This window comes from Scomber scombrus, chromosome 19, assembly GCF_963691925.1.
Source record: "Scomber scombrus chromosome 19, fScoSco1.1, whole genome shotgun sequence".
Classification (NCBI taxonomy): Eukaryota; Metazoa; Chordata; class Actinopteri; order Scombriformes; family Scombridae; genus Scomber; species Scomber scombrus.
Window position 1 is genome coordinate 12,508,957 of NC_084988.1, and position 20,309 is coordinate 12,529,265.

The 20,309-nt window shown below is 39.4% G+C and overlaps 5 protein-coding genes across 5 annotated transcripts in view; 3 read left to right on the top strand and 2 right to left on the bottom strand.

Moving 5' to 3' along the window:
* The first annotated feature begins 406 nt into the window (after window positions 1–406).
* ncmap (non-compact myelin associated protein) lies at window positions 407–2,698 on the top strand. The gene is made up of 3 exons (XM_062440863.1): window positions 407–500; window positions 1,195–1,279; window positions 2,419–2,698. Exons 1-3 carry the CDS (start codon window positions 407–409, stop codon window positions 2,696–2,698), a joined length of 459 nt encoding a protein of 152 aa, XP_062296847.1.
* A 1,607-nt stretch (window positions 2,699–4,305) lies between these two features.
* tmem234 (transmembrane protein 234) lies at window positions 4,306–7,587 on the top strand. Its single transcript, XM_062440389.1, has 5 exons — window positions 4,306–4,503; window positions 4,954–5,105; window positions 5,215–5,281; window positions 6,371–6,463; window positions 6,602–7,587. The coding sequence occupies exons 1-5, from the start codon at window positions 4,491–4,493 to the stop codon at window positions 6,703–6,705; spliced, it is 429 nt and encodes a 142-aa protein (XP_062296373.1). The 5' UTR covers window positions 4,306–4,490; the 3' UTR covers window positions 6,706–7,587.
* Window positions 7,588–7,986: 399 nt separating this feature from the next.
* Window positions 7,987–12,992, bottom strand: dcdc2b (doublecortin domain containing 2B). The gene is made up of 12 exons (XM_062440864.1): window positions 12,709–12,992; window positions 12,506–12,557; window positions 10,940–11,010; window positions 10,723–10,854; window positions 10,491–10,625; window positions 9,960–9,999; window positions 9,738–9,803; window positions 9,345–9,516; window positions 9,139–9,248; window positions 8,934–8,999; window positions 8,370–8,459; window positions 7,987–8,082 (listed from the first exon to the last, which is right to left on the bottom strand). Exons 1-12 carry the CDS (start codon window positions 12,990–12,992, stop codon window positions 7,987–7,989), a joined length of 1,314 nt encoding a protein of 437 aa, XP_062296848.1.
* A 1,176-nt stretch (window positions 12,993–14,168) lies between these two features.
* Window positions 14,169–16,998, bottom strand: iqcc (IQ motif containing C). The gene is made up of 5 exons (XM_062440771.1): window positions 16,942–16,998; window positions 16,552–16,695; window positions 16,150–16,468; window positions 15,501–15,622; window positions 14,169–14,417 (listed from the first exon to the last, which is right to left on the bottom strand). Exons 1-5 carry the CDS (start codon window positions 16,981–16,983, stop codon window positions 14,382–14,384), a joined length of 663 nt encoding a protein of 220 aa, XP_062296755.1. The 5' UTR covers window positions 16,984–16,998; the 3' UTR covers window positions 14,169–14,381.
* A 337-nt stretch (window positions 16,999–17,335) lies between these two features.
* Window positions 17,336–20,309, top strand: part of fancm (FA complementation group M) — a 42,587-nt gene continuing 39,613 nt past the window's right edge. The window contains exons 1-4 of the mRNA XM_062440865.1: window positions 17,336–18,038; window positions 18,126–18,298; window positions 18,958–19,035; window positions 19,146–19,304. Of these exons, the coding sequence (XP_062296849.1) occupies window positions 17,336–18,038; window positions 18,126–18,298; window positions 18,958–19,035; window positions 19,146–19,304 (1,113 nt within the window). The remainder of the gene's footprint in view (window positions 18,039–18,125; window positions 18,299–18,957; window positions 19,036–19,145; window positions 19,305–20,309) is intronic.

Sequence of the window (20,309 nt, forward strand, 5' to 3'; positions counted from 1 at the left end):
AAAAAAGTGTACTTAATGAGCTGTACTTGAAAATATCTTAATAATAGCTTTAGTCTGGATGACTGGCAGTGAGTAGTCTGGTAGTGAAATTTACTTTGTTTGGTACTTCATCCATAATGCTCTGCTGAAGATCTTCATTCCTGTGGTTTATATAAAACATGAATTAATTTCTGCCACTTCCTCTGCTATTCCACCTACTGTTTATACAAATACGGTATACCATACAGATAATTAATCTTCAAATGTTTTCCTATATTCTTCTTTCCTCAGTTATTTGTTGTATGACTGTGGCAGAAACAGGTTTTTTCTCAATATTTTGAAATATTTCCATTTATAAATTATGTTTAATTTTGGTTTCAAGGAGTAAAACAATAGTATTCTCTGTTTTTGCAGGTTATCACTGAAGATGCAAGCTCCAACTGCCTCACCTGTGAGCAACACTACAACACCTTCAAACACAACCACCGTCACCAAATCAAAAGAACAAATACTGATCCAGAGTAAGGACATCATAAGTCACCTCTATGTGTGTGTGATTGTGTTTGTGCGGTATGACTTAAGTCACTTTCAGGGGTACACACTAGGCCTAAGACCAGTTGATTGGGAATGGCTTGAGGAACTGGGGACAAATACCCTGTCCTCAATTGGTAAAACACTGATTTTTGGGTCAGTGGTTAAGTTTACAGCAAAGGTGAGATTTAGGCAAGTAGTGGTTATGGGTAGGGTTAGGGTAATTCACCAGGTAATAAATGTAAGTGTATGTAAATACCACAAAAGTGACTTTGTGTGTCTGAGGGAAAGTGTTTGTGCACATGTCCACACAGACATCCCTGTATGTGATTTATAAATAAAGGACACCCTTATGAATGAGTTGTTTGCTGTTGAGACAATCAGATCTCGATGTCTATCATGGTGGCGATTCAGATGAAAAATGATATTAATAGCAACCTCTTGCATCATGCATGATAATCTGCATGGTTTGCATGGGAGTGGCGCCCGTGCATTTAATAGAACATATTTAACATGTTCTGTTTGTGTTGCTAAGCTACTAGACAGGAGACAGGAGAAAAAGAAGTAGCACTGTGTGGAGCAGGGGAAAATGTAAAATGTAAAATGCAAATTTTAAATGATATGCAAGACTGAAAACAATTTCAAACATGTTCATCGCTCATTCCCTCTCTGTGTCTATCTCAGGTTCTGGGGCAATGATTGCTGTCATTGTCATAGGTATTATCATCATTCTTGCCATTCTACTGATCATCTTGAAGACATATAACAGGTGAGGCCACATTCTTCATAAACAGAACAGTTGCTTCATACTGATTGTCATGAGTCATGAAAGACACAATGATACTATTTTTATCAACTTCAAGGCAAGGCAAGGCAATTTTATCTAGTGTACATTTTATTACTAATAAACTCAATGTGCTTTACACTAAAATGCATCAAATGACACGAAGAGCACAAGAAACATAAGAACAAACAAAACTGACCATCGTACAGAGAGACATCTCATTAATCATTTTCCAACTGCAATAAGATTTATCTTATTTGACTGTTATGACTCAGCCTGCAGTGGTGGCAGAAATACTTTTTTGTTTTACTGTGATAAAAGCAATACTTCAATTTAGAGATACATTTTATATATAATATCTAATCTAGTATCTAGTATTAGTAGCAAATTATACTTAAAGTATTAAAAGTAAAAGTATACTTGAGGCAGCAGAATATCTCCTGTCTGTGATATTATATAATGGAATTTTCATCATGGATGCATAACTGTGTAAGCAGTATATTGATTTAGAAGCTGTCTGGTTTGAGCTAATTGTAACTTCTTTATATGCAGTTGGTTAATTTGATGTATAACAAACCACCACATTTTATAAACTGAATTAGGTAAAATTGTACATAAGTACAGTACTTAAGTAAATGCATTCTGTTATGTTCTACTTTAAACAAAACAAAAAATTGATGTTAAGAAAGGAGAGAATATAAATTTAAAAAAAAAAAAATACTATATAGTTTCAGGCATCATACTCATTGCTTCATTTCAGTCAGACTTACAGCATACAGCGTACAGTGTAGGGTATAATATTAACAGTTATGACAGAAAATCCCAGCTTTATCTTTCTTATTTGTCCTCCATGTTTCTGTTCTTATTTTTTGGCAGTATTTATATTTCTCTTATGCACTCACTTGTGCTTGGTACCTTTAACTCAGTAATTAAATCATTATCTTTGTCATTTACAAATAAAGTAATACTACTGACTTTTTTTTTTTTAAATGAGAAGGCTGGGGGGCAATATATACCGTGACCATACACATTTAATTGCTGAAAATATTGTTCAGTAAAATTAAACAACATTGTGAGTGACCGATGTGAGAGTTGTCTTAACATCATTTTCTCTTTGTGGCCAGGCGGACACATGTATCTCGAGTCCTGGGAGTCAACAGGGGCTCCAAACCTCGTCCAAAACTGTCACAATCCACAGTTCAGAGCAACATGCCACTGAGCACCATGGGAGTCAGCTCTGTGTCGGGCATCATGACCATATCAAACCCAGCCTCACAGAACGGCTTCCAGTTTCCCAGAGTGGAACTGAACAGCATGGAGGGAAACCAAATAGAGCAGTTCAGCACAACCAGTGAATCCACGGTAGTCACCATGCATGACCATCCATCACTAGGAAACACATAGCAACAAGACTGCGGTTTAGTCTCACAACAGGCGTTGACTGATGTGTTGTCTTCATCCGTGACCACATGCTGCGTGCTGACTGAAATCTGTGGAAACTCAATCCGTGACGTTAGTGTTGTCACCGTCACTCTCCGCCCACTGAGCCACTGCCGGCGACGACATGGATAACAAGACAAAAATATACATTATGAACAAAACTAGACCATAAATAGACACAATGGACTGCATGAAGGATGGACAAAAACAAAAACTTCCTTGTGAAGAATCGTTTTTTGGCTACAGTCAGTGTTCAAAGTATAGATGCCACAGGTTCCTGTACTCTTACAGATGTTCCATCACAACTGATACAATGAAGAAAATGTGTAGTAAAGACTGTAAAGTTGGTCTTAAGTGTGTACATTTCTATATTAAAGAGGACCATATAGGTTCATGAGTAGAATTAGTATAAACTTTAGAAGAGACAAAGACAGTATGAAGTATGATAGTGGTAAGCAGTATGATTAATTTGTTAATATTGCAGATCTATGCCTTAATAAATTTAGTTTACCTTGCATCATACTGCATATCTTTGTCTCCTGCACATAGATTTGTCAGATATTTTTTTTGATTAAAAAATCTATAAAATATCTTTTTTAATCCTGTAGAGTGAAGAGACCACAGAGATATTTTATTAAATATCTGATTATCAGCCCAATGCGCTGATCCTTTTTTAGTTGGACGCCAAAGGATTTTGCACTTTATTTTTGTTGCTCCCTGTATTTGTATTGTTTGTGGTTCTTTAAATGAAATGAGATTAAAATAAAGTTAAAAGTTTCTAAATGTTTCTGGTTGTTTGGTTGTAATGTTTTCTGGTTGTTATAATTTAGTGTTATTTACACAGAGAAAACATGGCATGAATACTGGAAAGGAAATTTGAAATAATGACGTAAAGCCTTGCAGGTGAAGAGAAAACAAGAAAAGAAGAGAAAAGAGGTAAATGTACGTAAGTAATGCAAAGGACTACTGTTGAATTAAACCTGGAATGTCAAGTAATTGAAATCACACAGTCAAAGGTCAGTGACAAAGAATTGTGAGTAATTTAATGTAAATGATATAAACGTGACATTCATGAAGAAATGTTGCCAGTTATTATCAGATTGTGTTTATGATATATGCATGCATCAAAATATGTGGTAGCATGTTTCATTGTTTGTTTTTTTTCTGTCAATTTTTCATTCCCACTTTAAAAAATGTGGCCTGAAATGTGGGACAGCATGTTGTTACTAATGTGGGACAATAATACATGTTGTTAAATTGTTGAAATATGCATTTAGGCACATTAAATGTGTGATACCAATAGTTATTCGGGGGTCTTAGTCTTGTAATGCTTTTTTTTGAAAAATATATTATTACTACTAATAATACATAATATATACACTATTGTAACAGAAAAGACATTGTAATAACTGAAATCACAGACTGTCTTTTTAGTTGATGCCTAAATTCCCCCCATGTTGTGTAAGTCCTAAATTGCAGGCGCCCTCAGCTGCCAACTCCTGGCTTTACAGTGTTAAAAAAAAACCTCAAAGCTGCATTCACGACAACAACAAACGTTGCAAAACGTTCACGAATGAGACTGTACACATAAAATCGGTGCCTGTCTGGATTTTGATTTATCACTCAATCTTTTAATAACTGACGATAGACAGAAGCCGAAGCCTTTTAATAAATCAGGGCGTGTATATTTAGGTTCACCAACAGCTGGAAAACAGTCTTGAATGCGACTTCACTGCGAGGTGTTTGCATTATCACGATGGTGACTATTGGTGAGTGGATAAACAAGCTAATTTATCATCTGGAATCATGTATTTGCTCCAAAAAAACAAAGACATATTGCCTCTGTAGTTTGTGTTTTATAATGTATTTCCGTACGCTTTCTCTGTGGCACTAATAAAGACGGAACTAAGCCAAATGTAGCTATTATATTATACAGCTCATGCTAAGGAAGTAAGCTAAACTTCACCTCTCCAGCTAACACAGGTGCTAGCTAAAGCTACACAGCTATTTGCCTCTTTAATAACAGAGACTGTAACAATAACAGGAGTTGATAGAAGTCGATATGATGCTTGATGTGTGACTTTGTGACGCCTATTTTACACCAATGGGGCCAGATGTCGAAGTATTTAAATAATGTATAATCAGAAATGTAGCTGAATAGACTTCTGGTTAAATGAACTAAGTGTAAAATAGTAAAATGAGAGTGACCTGTGTCGCAGTGGAGCTGCTGAGTCTGCTGCTGGTGGCAGTGCTGTGGGGCTGCACTAATCCATTCCTGAAGAAGGGTACAGAGGGGATAGAACATGTTTCAAAGACCAGCAGAGTATCGCAGCTACTTGCTGAGGTTAAGTTTCTTCTCCTCAATCTAAAGGTAAACCCTCAGATCTTTTTTTTTTTTTTTTTGCGCCATTGTGGAAGTCTGAAATGATTGCAAAATAAATTGGTTTTAATTGCACCCTCTTCCTTGTCTTGCTGCCCAGTACCTCATCCCATTTCTGCTGAACCAGAGTGGCTCTCTGGTCTACTATTACACACTTTCCACCACAGGTGAGCTGCTTCAAGTTTAACATCATCACTGTTAGACAGCATCCTTTAATTCATTAATTCATTTTTAACTCTGGTTTTCAAAAGTCCAGGTGTTACTATATATCAGTTTCACTAAGCGTCCCTAAATCATCCCAGTATGCACAACACCAGGGTCCCAGAGCCAGCTCATCTAAATAGTCATTTTCTTTATTAAAAACCTCTGTGCCTTCCCTGTGCTGTGACAAGTCATTATCGCTCATTTACTCATTTTCATGTATGCACTGCTTGGCCACACAAAATAAGTCACACACATTTTACAGATTTCTTTTTTTTTTTTTAAAGAAGGGGACTGTAAATATTTTTATTTGAAACTTAAAAAAATGAATAAACATGCTTATGAAAAAGAGATCAACACTAAACTTTTCCATTAAAAATAAAGTAACTTTGGGAGAAAACTGGTGATAACCGACCACACCTTATTTATGCATTCATGTTTTTAACTTGTTGTAATCGGTAAAGGTAGCACAGGTGTTACTAATAACATGAACAGAGGTCCTGTTTTAATTACTGTCCCAGTAAGCTGTCACTGTGAGCCAGCATGCACAACTCCAGGACCCCGAAACTGTAGCTAAATAAATCACATTATTTATGCATATTTACACATGCTTTTTCTACTTATCACGACATGTCAATTTCAGTATGACCACTGAACTGAGATTTCTGCAGACAATTGGATTGTACAAATTTTAAAAATGTGAAAGAAAGGTATCTTTCCCCTCAAACTCTGCTACTGTGTCAACCATTTTCTTGGACATCATGAGACACACGATTCTTGTCCACTTACTCGTTCATGTTGGAAGCACTGATATTGATATTAATGTGTGTAAAAGCCTTACAGCAGAGTCAGTCAGTCACCTCATCTTCTCTTCATAGGCTCAAAATTCATTGATAATATATTGCAGCTATGCCTGATATATCACTTGTCTTCATTAAGAAAACCAGAGCTGGGCTTTAATCAACATACCTTTTTCCCCTCCATGTTGTGTGATAATTGAAACCTTATATAATAAAATATTATGCCCAGATTTTCCTCCTTTTCTTCTTATCCAGAGTTATCGCTTGCTGTTCCTGTGGCCAATACTCTCACCTTCCTTTGCACTCTGCTCACTGGCAAGTTACTTGGTGAAGAGTTTGGAGGCAAACGTAAGTGTCTTCTCTACATCCCTCCTTCCCCACTTTTGGTGAGAAATACTGTTCTGCTTGTGCTTTATCTTTAAAGATATGCTTTAAAAAAAAAAAAAAAATCCTCCCCTATATCTTTTTTCTCTTTTCTCTTTTCAGAGGCTGTTGCAGGAATGTTCCTCACCATGGTTGGCATCACTTTGTGTGTTATAAGCTCTATGGAGGACCCTGGCAAGCAGAATATGAATCAGACTGTGCACTAATGGTGACCTGTCTCGATCAGAAGATCAGGGATATACCCTCCAGTCAGCTGTGAACATGAAAGTACAGAAGTGCAAAGCAGAGCTGGCGCTGCACTGGGGGGGGGGGGGGCAATTTAGATTCAGGCAGCGACTCCTTAGAGCAACAGTTCTGGTGGGAGAGTTGTGCCTAAATGAACTCAGCGTAAGCTTCAAAAGACCTGCCCAGAAACTCATCCCAAGTTGGAGCAGAAGTGGGTTCACGTAGGGTTCACCCCCAGAGTGACACCAGATTTATGGAGCTAACATAGAAATTGGTGGTTGTTAACTTTGACTTTTTAGCAATGAGCTTCCCCACCATGACTGGCATCTGCATAAACGCTATAGAGACTACATACAAATAAAGCTGGGGTTTGAAATGGGCCAATTAAATGTCAGCCCCTGGTTTAACAGGAGCATTTTACTGCGACTGCCTTTTTCTCAGCAGTGGTGTGTGGGAAAGAGCAAATTTCTGCTAAGCTTGAGGATAAAGTTGTTTTTCATTCACTTAATTCTCTTCTCTTTCTTCTCCCTTGTTGCCTTGTATACATGATGTATTACTAAATTAGACGCACCATAGTTCATTTGTTTACAAAGATGAATAAGGACCTAGTTGCTTTAAAATCCAGTGACCGTGTTTGTTCTTTAAAAATGTGTCAACAAGTTATGAAGTATTCAGAAATATGTCTAATATATAGTAATATATATTTTTATTGTCACAGTATTTAATTGAACCAAGATTTTCTTCTTGCATTGTTGTGATCTATTATTGTGATTTCACATCACAAATGTCAGCAGCCGAGATACATTTAGTGTGGAAATGTCCCAAAATATTGTTTCTTATGTACATTTTGTATATTGAATAAATTGCATCATTGAACAACTACACATTACCTGCATCAGAATTATTCTTGCATCAAATTCTACCTTAAATATGTAATTTGTGTAAGACTGTGCTGATTTAACTGTGTGATCATTTTCAAGGTGAGTTCATGGGATTATTGCAGTGAATTGTAATGCAAAGTAATAGATCATGTGATATTGTGTCCATCATGTACTGTTCTTATTTGGTCATGTTCTGATTTTTGACACTTACAATTGCTATAAAAAAAACCCCCCAACATAAATTCAATGTTGTAACTTGGCTCATAACCACAGGTAAAGTACAATAAATCGAACATTCATTTAGGCGCATAGGTCACGTCAAAGCAGTAATTGCTAAGTTATTTGTTGTGCTTGTGGCTGCAGTTCAGCTGTTGGGGGTTATTATGATGACGTGTCCTCTTTGATGAAGCCACTGTTCTCTTTGGCCACTGCTCCCTCTTGATGATGGTTCTGCTCCAGTTGTATTGATGGGGAGTCCTGCAAAAATATTAAAACAGTGTAAAAGCAGAAAAAATCAAGCACATATTTTCTTGGACCTAGACATGCCTGCCTACAAGAAAACTTGCCTTTTTTTCTTGAAATTCATTGTTCCTTCCTTCAATTCCTCTGTGAGAGCTGGATGATGGATGCCTTGAGTTTGATGACGTCTGCTTCAGCTCAGGCTCCTTTTGAGTCAAGTGACATTAATTGCTGATTATGTTTTTGTGCCCATTATAAGCTGTCAGACAGTGCAACAAGTTGCTAATGTAAGTGAGTGTCTGTACCAATATTTCATCAGTAGACTCTTCAGCTCTTGCAGTATTTTCTGTCATATCCTGAGTATCTCTTAATGTCTTCTGTTCCACGTCCAACACCTTTAAAAGACCAAAAGACAAAATATGAATTAAATAAAATGTAGTTTTTCTGAACCCATTTATTGCAGAAAAAGTTAACTGAACCTTTTTATTAGGACTGGATGATTATCTAAAAACCGTCCACTCACACATACTGTACCTGCTTTCCATTGTGTTTGTGTGGGTGTTCTCCCTCTATAATGTGGGAGGGGGGGTTAACACGTGTGCTTGTGACAGTGAATAAATAACTAGGGAATATTGTGGATATTTGTGTGTTAGACAGATGAATTTATACAATAGAATGTTTTTCTGGACTGGTTGCTATTTGCTTTTTGCATTTTCCGATAAAAATGTATCACATAATCTGGCAAGGGCACCATAATCAATGAATATATAAATGTATTTCTTATCCAGACCACTATGGATCCATTTTTCCAAATTTTTTAAAATTCATTTTCTAAATTATACACTCTATGGAGTTTGTGTTAGGCCTACCTGCTGTGTGCTGTGCAGATCATTTGTGTGGTTTTGTTCCTCATCCTCCACTATTTCTGCTACTCTCTTTAGATTGAAAGGGAGAGACAGATTTAGATTTGCTCATGTTTTAAACATGTCTTTTAAACAATGAAAACATGCCTCCTTCAGGGCTATTTTATCACGTAGTTATAAGCAAGGACATTGAGATGACTGCAGAACTAACCTGGTCAACAGGAAGCTCTGTAGCTGTATTCTCATCCTCCTGCACCTCCTCAGCTCCTCTGACCTCCTCTCTCCTCTGCCGTGCTCCCCTTTTAAACATGCTGTGCTGGACTTCAATACAAACATTCATTGTGAATGTGAAAAAGATCCATTTAAAAATAAATATATTCGATTCTGAAAGAAAAACAGAACAATAGAGATCCTAACCAGATCCATTGCTGAGTGGTGGTCTTGGCTGCCCTCGGTTTTTGCGGATCTTGACTGGCCTGGCGAAAAACATGGATGTCTCATCGGCCCCTTCTCTCCCAGTCGTCTGCTGTATGGATTGTGGAGCTGCAGCTTCATCTCCTGTTGACTTAACCCTCCGCCCGTCGGACATCTGAGATTCACAGGACACAACAGAATTAGAGTCACTCCACGTATAGTGTACTACATAAAGATAAAACTTCTTTGTGTACTTTGTGTCTCACTGGTGTGGTGACTGGGTTAGGCTGTAATGGACAAGCAAATTAATAAACTGAATTTAACTCTTGTACTGAGAATACAAGCGAGAGGAGGATTGTTCTGTTTTGTTGTGTTTTTGTGTTGTTGTTTTTTTACCTCTGGAGACTCGAGGAGAGCGGAGTCACTGTACTGGTCTTCTGGGCCACTCCCTGCTTTCCTGTTCTGAGAGAAACACACAAAAGATGTCCATTACTTGTTTTTGTCTTTTAGTTAGTTATCTTTTTAGAGCTGACATGCTGTAAATTAACTGCAGGCTGCAGTGTAAAGATGATCAGAAAGTATTTCTATGGCCTGAAAGTAAGCAAATGGATTAGTTACCGTCGCCCTCCTCAATATCCTTCTCTTTTCTGGGTAATACCTACAAAATAAAGAAAACCAGCATTACTTCTATCATTATTTTGTTTTAGAATAAACACACATAAACACACTTCCTTATGCACACACACACACACGCACATCTGTCTTTATGTCCTTTTGAGGACACTGATTGACATAATGCATACCCTAGCCCCTTGACCTAACCTCGACCATCACAACAAAATGCCTAAACTGAACATAGGCCCAATTCTAACCTTAACCTTAAAACCAAGTCTTTACCCTAAATTGTCCTTTGCAGTTGTGAGGACCGGCCAAACGTCAAGACACAATAATGTTCTCACAATGCTGGTTTTCAACTGAAATTGGTTCTTTCAAAGATAGAAAGACATGTGCACACACACACACACACACACACACACACACACACACACACACACACACACACACACACACACACACACACACACACACACACACACACACACACACACACACACACAAACACACATACAGGACCTTGCATAACAATACCTCTCTGTGGCTTTTGAAACCAGCAGCTCCACATATGGAAGTTTCTTGAACCTTTCTGTACCCACGGCAACATAACAGTGGCCAGTCTCCAGCTCCCCAACTGAAGACACAGTCGCTCCTTCCAAGGAGCACAACCTGTTAAAGCACAGGGGGTAGAGAATATTCACTGCAATTCTCTCTCTTTTTTTTGTATTCAGCAGAGTGCGTGAGTATATCTGTCAGTGTCACTGACCTGCGTACAGCTCCGGTCCGTAAGCTGACTTTCTCTGTGACCAGACTCAGGATCTGCTCCAGGTCCTGCTGCATGCTCCGTGGGATGATGAATCGGAATGGCGGACACAGGAGATCTCCATTTCGGAAAACACTGAAACATTACAGGGAGTGATCTCAGATGCTTTGTACGTGTACTTTGGATGATTGTGTGTTTGCATGTATACTCTCCTACTCACTGTATAATGCAAGGTACAGGTATGAACTTCCTCCATCTGGCTGAAACATTTGGCCTCTGGATTATTTTTGCCTGCAGAGGACATTCAGAAAATATGATGCATTGTACAGCAGAACATCATAATGTTGTCATTTGCTCAGTAATATGAAAAATTCCCTCTTCAGACTCACGTCATCCATGTTCTGTGCATCAAATGCACTGCACGTCCATCACAGCCAAATCAGTTATCCAAAATATGTAATGACTGAGTGATTATTCTACTCATGTCATCTCAAGAGCTGCAGCCATGGAAACCAGCGTCACTCCAACACTTTTTCAATGGCGCATTCACATGCTGGGTCTGATCCGAGGTCTCCTCTCAGATTTGTTACCCATGTCTTCCTCATATCAATGAAATCTGGAGCCAATATCCGCGTCTGGCTCTGATATTGTGGCTGGACTAAATCAATCAGCTCGAGCAGACACTGATAATCTTACCTTATTGTTTTTTAATTTGAAGTGGCAGAGGTTTAATGCATATTTACAGTGTGTCTGAAGGGAAAGAAAAGAGGCATGGGGCGTTGGATATGGGCATTAGGCCTGCCCAGACATGCACATAGCCCTGATAACACTTTGTGGAAGGCTAACTCTTTGTTTCACCTGCAGCATAAAATACACTCGCATACGGACATACTTCCTGTATTGTTCCACAGCAACCACAACACAGGCATGTAAGACTTTAAAACCAAACACACAAGCTTAAAAAAACCCTTCTTTCCAAATGGCAGACTCCCAAGTCACACACAATTACTCTCTGCTCTTTTATGTTTTTTAGAAAAGTGGCTCTGATGGCTTAAGACAGCAGAGAGCACACTCTGGGTCTGAAAAGCGAAGCAGTCTGACCCTTGCCAGCTGGTTGGAATACAAAGCGAGCACTTGTCAGCATGAGTGGCTCTATGTGTGTATTTTTGTGTGTGTGCCTTTGAAATTGATTTTGTGTGAGGATGCAAAGAGAGGCTGTCTTCGCATAATACCTGCCTTCCATTGTACAAAAAAAAAGGTTCAATTCTAACAACTCAAGAGTTCAGATTCATTCAGAGGATTTTCTTGAAATCATAACCTCTGATACAATCTGGGAACTTCTGATCTCTGACTATATCCTGGTGTATTTACTGAATCTAATGTCACTTAACAACACTGAAAGGGCTCCCTGCGAGCTCTGGGTGACTGTTTGATGGACAGCACAATGGTTAGCTCATTATTTCTGGTAATTTACATCACAACCAGTGACATCAAAGGGACCGTCAGCGCAAAAAGGGTGCTGATTGAACTAATCTAACTAACGCTAACATAACAATATGTTGTCAAATTGATAGGCAATTCTGAATTCATCTGTAATGGAAAATCCTGCGCTAAACCAAACACAGAGTAATTTTCATATTTGACTTGGCAGGAGTTCAACTTGATATGAGCACAGTGTGGTCTGGTGGTGCATTCCTCTTGGTTAGACTGGGATTAATGAGTGATGGACTGTTCTGTTGGCCTTAAAAGAAGCTGCCCACATGAGAAAAATACTGTAACAGCGTACCTGAGTTTCTTCACGGGCAGCGGGCTGCTTTTTCATCCCTGCATTCAGGTAACTATACATGAGAAACAACACACATGATGAAGAAAAGCCTGTAATAACACTTCACCTCTCATTCTGCTGTATTATCCAAACACAGCCTGAATTCATTCCTGAATTTAGAGCTCGAAAAGCAATCTATTACAGTAAATAGATTTTGTACTCACTCCAGTTTTTTGAACCTTTCAAAACCAGCAGCAACATACTGGGATCCTGTCTGAAGGTCCTGAAGCTCTATGACCCTGTGGCCCTGTCTGGGGGTGTACAGAGTCCTGACGGCAAGCGGAGCACCAATGTTCTGGGTCACTTCATTTAGAAAGGCCTCCATAGTGACCACCTGTCGCTGGTTAACTATGAACCTCCGTCCACTGTAGAAGGGGTCTCCATTCCTGTACACCACCACGCTCTTCACCGGAGGTAGAAGAGTTGTGGCTGCAGTGCCGGCAGCCATCTCTGGGCCAGCTGTTACACACACACACACACACACACACACACACACACACACACACACACACACACACACACACACACACACACACACACACACACACACACACACACACACACACACACACACACACACACACACAGATACAAATGTAGAGATTGCTTTTGAGCCCAAACACACACAATTCTCTCTCTATACACAAAAACACACGTGTAGTGCCACTAATTAAACCTTGAGTTGCATTTACAGACCACCTTTATACAGCCATACCACATTTTTTTGAGTCACACTTGTTCAACAACCACACATTAACACAAACACATACAACATGATCTTCCATACAGAAACACTGTTCAGTCACTCACAACGTCTGGTGGAGGATGAAGAAGGGAAAACCGCAGAATTGAAGCCAAAGGTGAAAATCAGTCCTTTCTGTTGTTGTGGTCTGTCTGGACTCCCACTCGCACACGTTCTGCTCACTCTATCCCTCCTAACACACACACACACACACATACATACACACTACTCCACTGACGGCAGTGAGTATTTCCTGGTTGCTATGGCAGCATGGCCAGCAATGACTGGCTTTGTGGGCCAAACCATCAGCAGCAACCACAACAAAAGAGACAGACAGAGGAGGGGAGAATGGGTGGGTAAGCTGAATAAATAAGATAACTGCTACACCTTGTCTGTCTTTTCCTAAACTGTGCCAAAATAACAATGAGTAATAGCAATATCAAACAAGTTCAAGTACCTGAGGTTCACAGCAGCATTACTGAAAATCCAAACATTTGTAAACCTACACATCCATTTTTTTTTAATAACTTGACAGCACCTATTTTTTTTTTACCATCTAAGTGCTTCTTCCCATGCATGCTACTTCAATGACATTAATAGCAAAAGACAACAGAGGCTTAATAGGAGACTGCCGAATGAATATTTGTGGGATGACCTTCTCCTGTGATTAGTGAGAGCTCATTCATTGTGAACCAAATGGGAAATATGAGCTTGTGTGAGACAAAACACAAACTTGTTTACAGCTGAGTATCCTCCCTTAAATTCCTGTGAATTGACCTTCCTCCATCACAATAGTGATACCTCAGCCTCTCACAGTTCATGCTATTCTGAGGATAATATCAGTGGCAACAACAGAAGCAGAAAGAAGACTTTATCGAAAAATACAATTTATTAATTTTTTTACATCAACAAATAACTGTACAGGTTTATTAACTCTAACTCTTCATTTTCTTTAAAACACATAAACATTATTTGAAAGCATTTTAATTTTCTGTACAGTTGTATGTCCTCGTATCTTAAATGGATTCCATTACAGCGTGGTAAGTTGGCTGACTGTAGTCAGGCCGTCGCTCCCAGTTGAGATTACGTCTGCTGTCAGGATATGCTCAGCCTCTCCTTCAGTGACAAGTACTGCAGAGGAGAAGAAAGGAAAGGAAAAACAATCATTAAAAGTTTATTTTCTGCAGCAAAGTTATACCCTGCAATAAAATGTGTGGGTGAGCACACTCCCAGTGCATGATAACAAGTCGATGAAAAGTTTGAGATTGTATAGTTGAAATAATTGAATATGTTAACATATATAGCAATTTTGAAATAGTGTTTAATTACGATTATTTTTACTGATATTTTGATGTAATTTTAGATATTAGAGGGAAAAACACAATTATGGCAATGCCCTTACATTCTTAGGTCTCAGCCATGACCTTTTTTTTTTTTTAGAATGCAGCTAACGATTACTTTCATTACCCATTAATCTGTCAATCATTTTCCTCAATTAGTCATTTGGTCAATGAAATGTCAGAAAATGGTGAAAAATGGCAAGTGCTATTATCCAAAACCCCAGGAGATGCCCTCAAATGTCTTTTTATGTCCCGATCAACAGTCCCTGACCCAAAGATATTTAAGTTTATTATCACAGAAAACCAAAGAAACCGGTAAAAATCCACATTTTTAAAGGTTGGCTGACTCAAAACAATTAATTACTCTAATTTTTAAGTTTTTATTACCAATACAAATTGCATCCAAAATAAGGAAAACAAGACCCAGATTGTAACAAACTACAACTGCACTTAAAACTGTATGATGGGGTACACAAGTGAATTCCACTTATATGTTCTCTGCATATTACTCCACACTTTGGCACCTTTACATCCTTTGGACTGCATGGTGCTTTGCGGAAGTAGTGATGTGGAATTCATGAAAATCTTGATTGTGTTAAAAATAAATTGAAGGAATTGAATCGTTACACAGTCTGAGTGAAAATAGTGCATCAGCTGAATTTGTTCTTTCTTGACATACTTACTACAAAAGTCAGATTGTGACAGGTTCAACCATGAATGCAGCTTTAGTATAAGTAAGTTGGCTTGACACCTGTGGTCAGTAAATAGCTTCTTGCTTTGCTTCCTTTCATCAGAGGCTATTTTCTTGCAGCAGGCGACTGCCACTAAATGTACAAACACTGAAACACTACATCCCTCCCTTGCTCTGCCTTACCTTTTTCCTGCTGTCAATGGCCTGTTGGAGCCAGACCAGCTCCATGGTCAGGGTGTTTCTATGGAGACGCAGGGCCTCTGAGGTACGTGGCACCTCCTGGGCCAGGCAGCACGGCTGGGAACCTGAAAGAGGGATGGCAAATTCAGAATGACTGATAAGGCCTTTACCCTGCAGGAGGCAAATGTGTTTGCAAACAGGCAAATTAAACATGTTTCACAAAAAAAAGTATTTCTGCATTAATCTTTTAGGTGAGTACCAAAATCTTCGTTCTTTTGGTTTTCTTTAATGAGTAAAAAACGTTCCATTGTGAAATGTTATTTCACCCATTTTAACCATTTTCTTGAAGCTATTTAAAATTTTAAGCATAGGTCACTGACTTCAATCAACTGATAGATTTGTTTTTTAGTCATTTTAATAAAACCAAGACTGGAATACTCTTGGACAAAGATGGGCTTTCCTCACACTGTTTCTGAAATGTCATGGCCTATTCTATCTATTCTAATCTATTGTTAAAATATTTATTAGTTTCAGCCCTAAGCAAAATGCTGTAACTGTGTCACTAATGAATAATGACAGATGGAGACACATACATTGAAAGTTGTCTTATTTCAAAACCCTTAAATCGCCAAGCTTATACAAAAAACCTCACCTTTGTGAGAGTGACTGTGGTTCATGTCCAGCTCTAAACTGCTCCAGATGGTGGTGGAGTCTCCTGTGCTCTCCATCACACTGACAGTACGTACTTTGTTGAAGTTTCTATCCTCTCTACCAGGGCTGCCGTGGAAACACTCCCTGGAAAGGGAGATTGGGCTTTTGATTTGAGAGTCATCTTTCTCAGCTTCAATCTTCTGTGGAGGGAGATGATGATCCTCCCCTTTCTGCTCAGATAAGGAACATGCTGCTGTTGCTGCTGGGCTCTGGTAACAAGCACTGACATCTAGTTTACTGGGTCGTAAAATTGGGCCATCCTGTTGATGCATGAAGCAACAGCATGAGTAAAGTACTGAGAGGCTTAATAAATCACGCTTTCGTTGCAGTTACACAAACTTACAGTGTCTGTGAAGTGGGGAATGGAGATGATTGTCTCTCTCCATTTCAAGTGGGCCAGACCCCCATCAATCTCTGTCACGATGTCTTCAAAGTCTTCTCGTGCACGATGGACCTCTTTTCTCACCAGGTGTCCCCGTGCATATGACTATAGCGAAGGGAGGAGAGTTACAATAACTGTAGTAACAGTAACAGTAACAGTAACAGTAACTATAATAACAGTAGAATAGACTTGCCTATAGATACGTCAATGCTAACAACAATAGCCGCTATTAGCAAATTCAGCTAAGCAACATAAATAGCTAAATATCAATTGATGGCAATCACTACGAGCAAAAGCACACGGGTTACCGCTTCACAGTCAGAAAACCAATTAGTTAGCTGACACTATTACCTGAAAATAGGTGAGTATCTTCTCCCATTTGCTTCTGTCCATTGCTATAGCAACACTACTCCGGAGAGCGGGAGCTGAACTCGAACTTTTGATTTGGTTCCGGTGTTACACTGAAAAATTAAAAGCTTGTCCTTTTACAATTTGGCCAAATAAGTATGCTAGTTCAGTGTTAAGCTCGCTACATCGCCATACAAACAATATGCAGACATTTTTACTGTTGAAATTGTACTCAAAAGACCGAAACAACGCTGGAGTCATACAGTTAATATCTATGGTGTGTTATATTTTGGAAACACGTGGCGGAAGTGACCCGGTGTTTGTATATATTCGTTTTGCAATGTAGCTGCACGTCACATGGCAGTTTCCACTAAGTTTTTCGGCATAACTATTGAAAATGAGTAGTGGTTCAAATCAGAGGACTTTGTTTCAGACCTGGGGTGCGCCCGTGTCTCAAAACAAAGTTGTACCGCCGAAGAATGACGGCAAGAAAGCTGCTGGACCGCGCAGGACAACCCCAGGCAACACTGCAAAGGTAGCTACAACACATCCTCCTCGAAATCATCTATGGGATGAAATAGGTCAGGGGTCCACATACACGTCAGAGAGCCCTGTGAGGATAGGGGACCCTAAACCTGCGTACGAAGATGAAGATGACGATGATGATGTGATGGTGGTCGCTGTCTATGAAGCTGAAAAGAGTCTGCAACTTCATAATGCAAACTTTTTTCCAGATGACAACACTGTAGGAACAGAGAACACGGCCCTCTCTCCAGTCCCATTAGGTGGGCAGGCATATCCAGACTTTCCTGGCTTTGATAGCTCCTCAGCAAAGGTATGGATATACCCCACCAACTATCCCATCCGGGATTACCAGCTGAAGATATCAGAGGTTGCCCTGTTTCAGAATACACTGGTGTGTCTCCCCACTGGCTTGGGAAAGACCTTTATAGCCTCTGTGGTTATGTACAACTTCTACCGCTGGTATCCATCGGGGAAGATTGTTTTCATGGCTCCCACTAAACCCCTGGTGGCACAGCAGATTGAAGCCTGTTATAAAGTGATGGGGATCCCTCAGGCACATATGGCTGAGCTGACAGGTGTGTTCCAGTTCACCTTAACAACAGAAAACACTGCATTTTACTGATTTAGCTGTTATTAACAAGAGTTCATCTCCTTTTCTGCAGGCAGCACAGCAGCAAAGCAGAGGCAGGAGGTGTGGAGGTCCAAACGTGTCTTCTTCCTCACTCCTCAGGTCATGGTGAACGACCTGTCCAGAGACACCTGCCCAGCTCAGCAGGTCAAGTGTGTGGTGATCGATGAAGCCCACAAAGCGCTGGGCAACCATGCCTACTGTCAGGTACACAGACCTTCCACTGATGATCACAATATTACCACTGAGTTAATTTAACTGTACAGTCTGATCAGTCATCTCAAGTTATATTTACTCACCTTTCTAAAAAGTGAGTTTAAAGGTTGAACTGTTGAAGGCACAGCTGTTTAGGGGTGTGAGGAACAATTATTTTCACCACTGATTAATCTGTTTATTATTTTCCTAAATTCATTGATTAATTGTTTGTTACAGAAAATGGTAAAAAAAAAAAAGTATATCAATCACTATTCCCGAAAGCCCAGTGTGATGTCCTCATATGTATTGTCCTGACAAATGGTCCACAATCCAAAGATATTCAGTTTATTGTCATAGAAGACCAAAGAAACCAGAACATTTTCAGAAGCTGGAGTTAGAGAATATGGACATTTTCCTCTTAAAAAGTGACTCAAAACAATTAATTGATTATCAAAAATAGTTGCTGATTAATTCAATATATGGCAACTAATTGATTGAATGACTGTTGTAGTTCAGCTGCAGTTACAACAAAAGTTACACATAAAAGTAACATCATGTTGCAATCAGTGTATTTAGTTTCCTAGCAGTGACTTCATCGTTAGGTGGACAGTCAACATCTTTGGCAGCTTACATGTTTGTGTCCTGTACTTGCTCTTCTCCCTGTTGTTCAGGTGATCAGACAGCTCGGCAGTCAGTCTCTACAATTCCGCATCCTGGCTCTTAGTGCCACTCCGGGGGGGGATACAAAGGTGAGAACAATATATTTTTGTTTCTATCCGACTTTTTAAAAAAAAGAAGAAATTCTCCATTTAACTTTCTCAAATCTGATTCCTTCTCCTCCCTCACTCTGTCTCTCCAGTCAGTGCAGTCGATCATCTCTAATTTGCTCATCTCCCACATTGAGCTACGTTCAGAAGAAAGCCCAGATATCCAGGCCCATTCCCACCAGCGCAGTGTTGAAAAATTGGTGGTTCCTCTGGGAGAGGCCCTGGCTGCTCAACAGGCTCGTTACCTGGAGGTAGGCTCCCACAGTGATGCTCAATGTTTAGCAAAACCTTTCTCTACATTCCCCTCATTGATACTGTTGTTGTTTGATGATTTGTTTTGGTCCTTTGCTGCCACCTTGTGGTCCGTGTTTGCTTGCTTCTGTTATAACTGATCCTTTTCTCAGCATCACGTCTTTCCTCTTACTGTGTGGTTCTTACTGGGTCAGTTAATAGTAAACAGATTGATTTGTTTTGAGAGCAACATCCTGTTACACTTGGAGGTCTGGCTTTCAGCTTTGAAATGGTTCTGGATCATTAACAGGCTCCCCTCCTTGTTGCTGGTTGGTTGGATGTGTGTGTACTGTACTGTAAATCTGCAGCTTCACTTAATCTGTCTGAAGTGTCTGAACAGCTGGAATGTGACACCTGCATTAAAATGTAAGACCTGTTGTGTGTCAGCTCAGTTACAACCTCCTTCCAGATTCGTTTTGGATTGTTTGTCATTGTTTTTCTTGCTTATATTTTAATTGCTTTGACTTTCATTTTCACCTTCTCTGCATACCTCCAACCATAAGGAGTCTGTAGCCCTCTTGTTAACCTCCTGTTCTCACTGCTCTTCCTTAATTTGATAAGGCATTGCACAAAGAAGGGACAGCACTGTGCTCGGGTGTGAAATAAGCATTACTGCAGTCATTCAGGCAGAATTTAATGATTGCTGGACAAATCAGAAAAATGAACCAGTCACGCAGAGGTTTTTATTTTAGGCTCAGTTGTATGTTTTGCTCACAGTTTTTGGCCCAGTTTATCACATGCAGTGAACTGACAGAAAGAGAGAGAGGGGGTATTCATCCATATAACCAGTGAAGGATACCTCTTTCCTTATGTCTTAGTACTGTGATTTTCACTGAGTATGTTTGGAGATTATATTGAGGCCACAGTGCTGAGATATCCTTCATTCAGATTACACCGTGTGTTGTGTTGTGTAATGTGTGCTTAAATGTATGAATGAAACAAAAATAATCCATACATAAAGACAA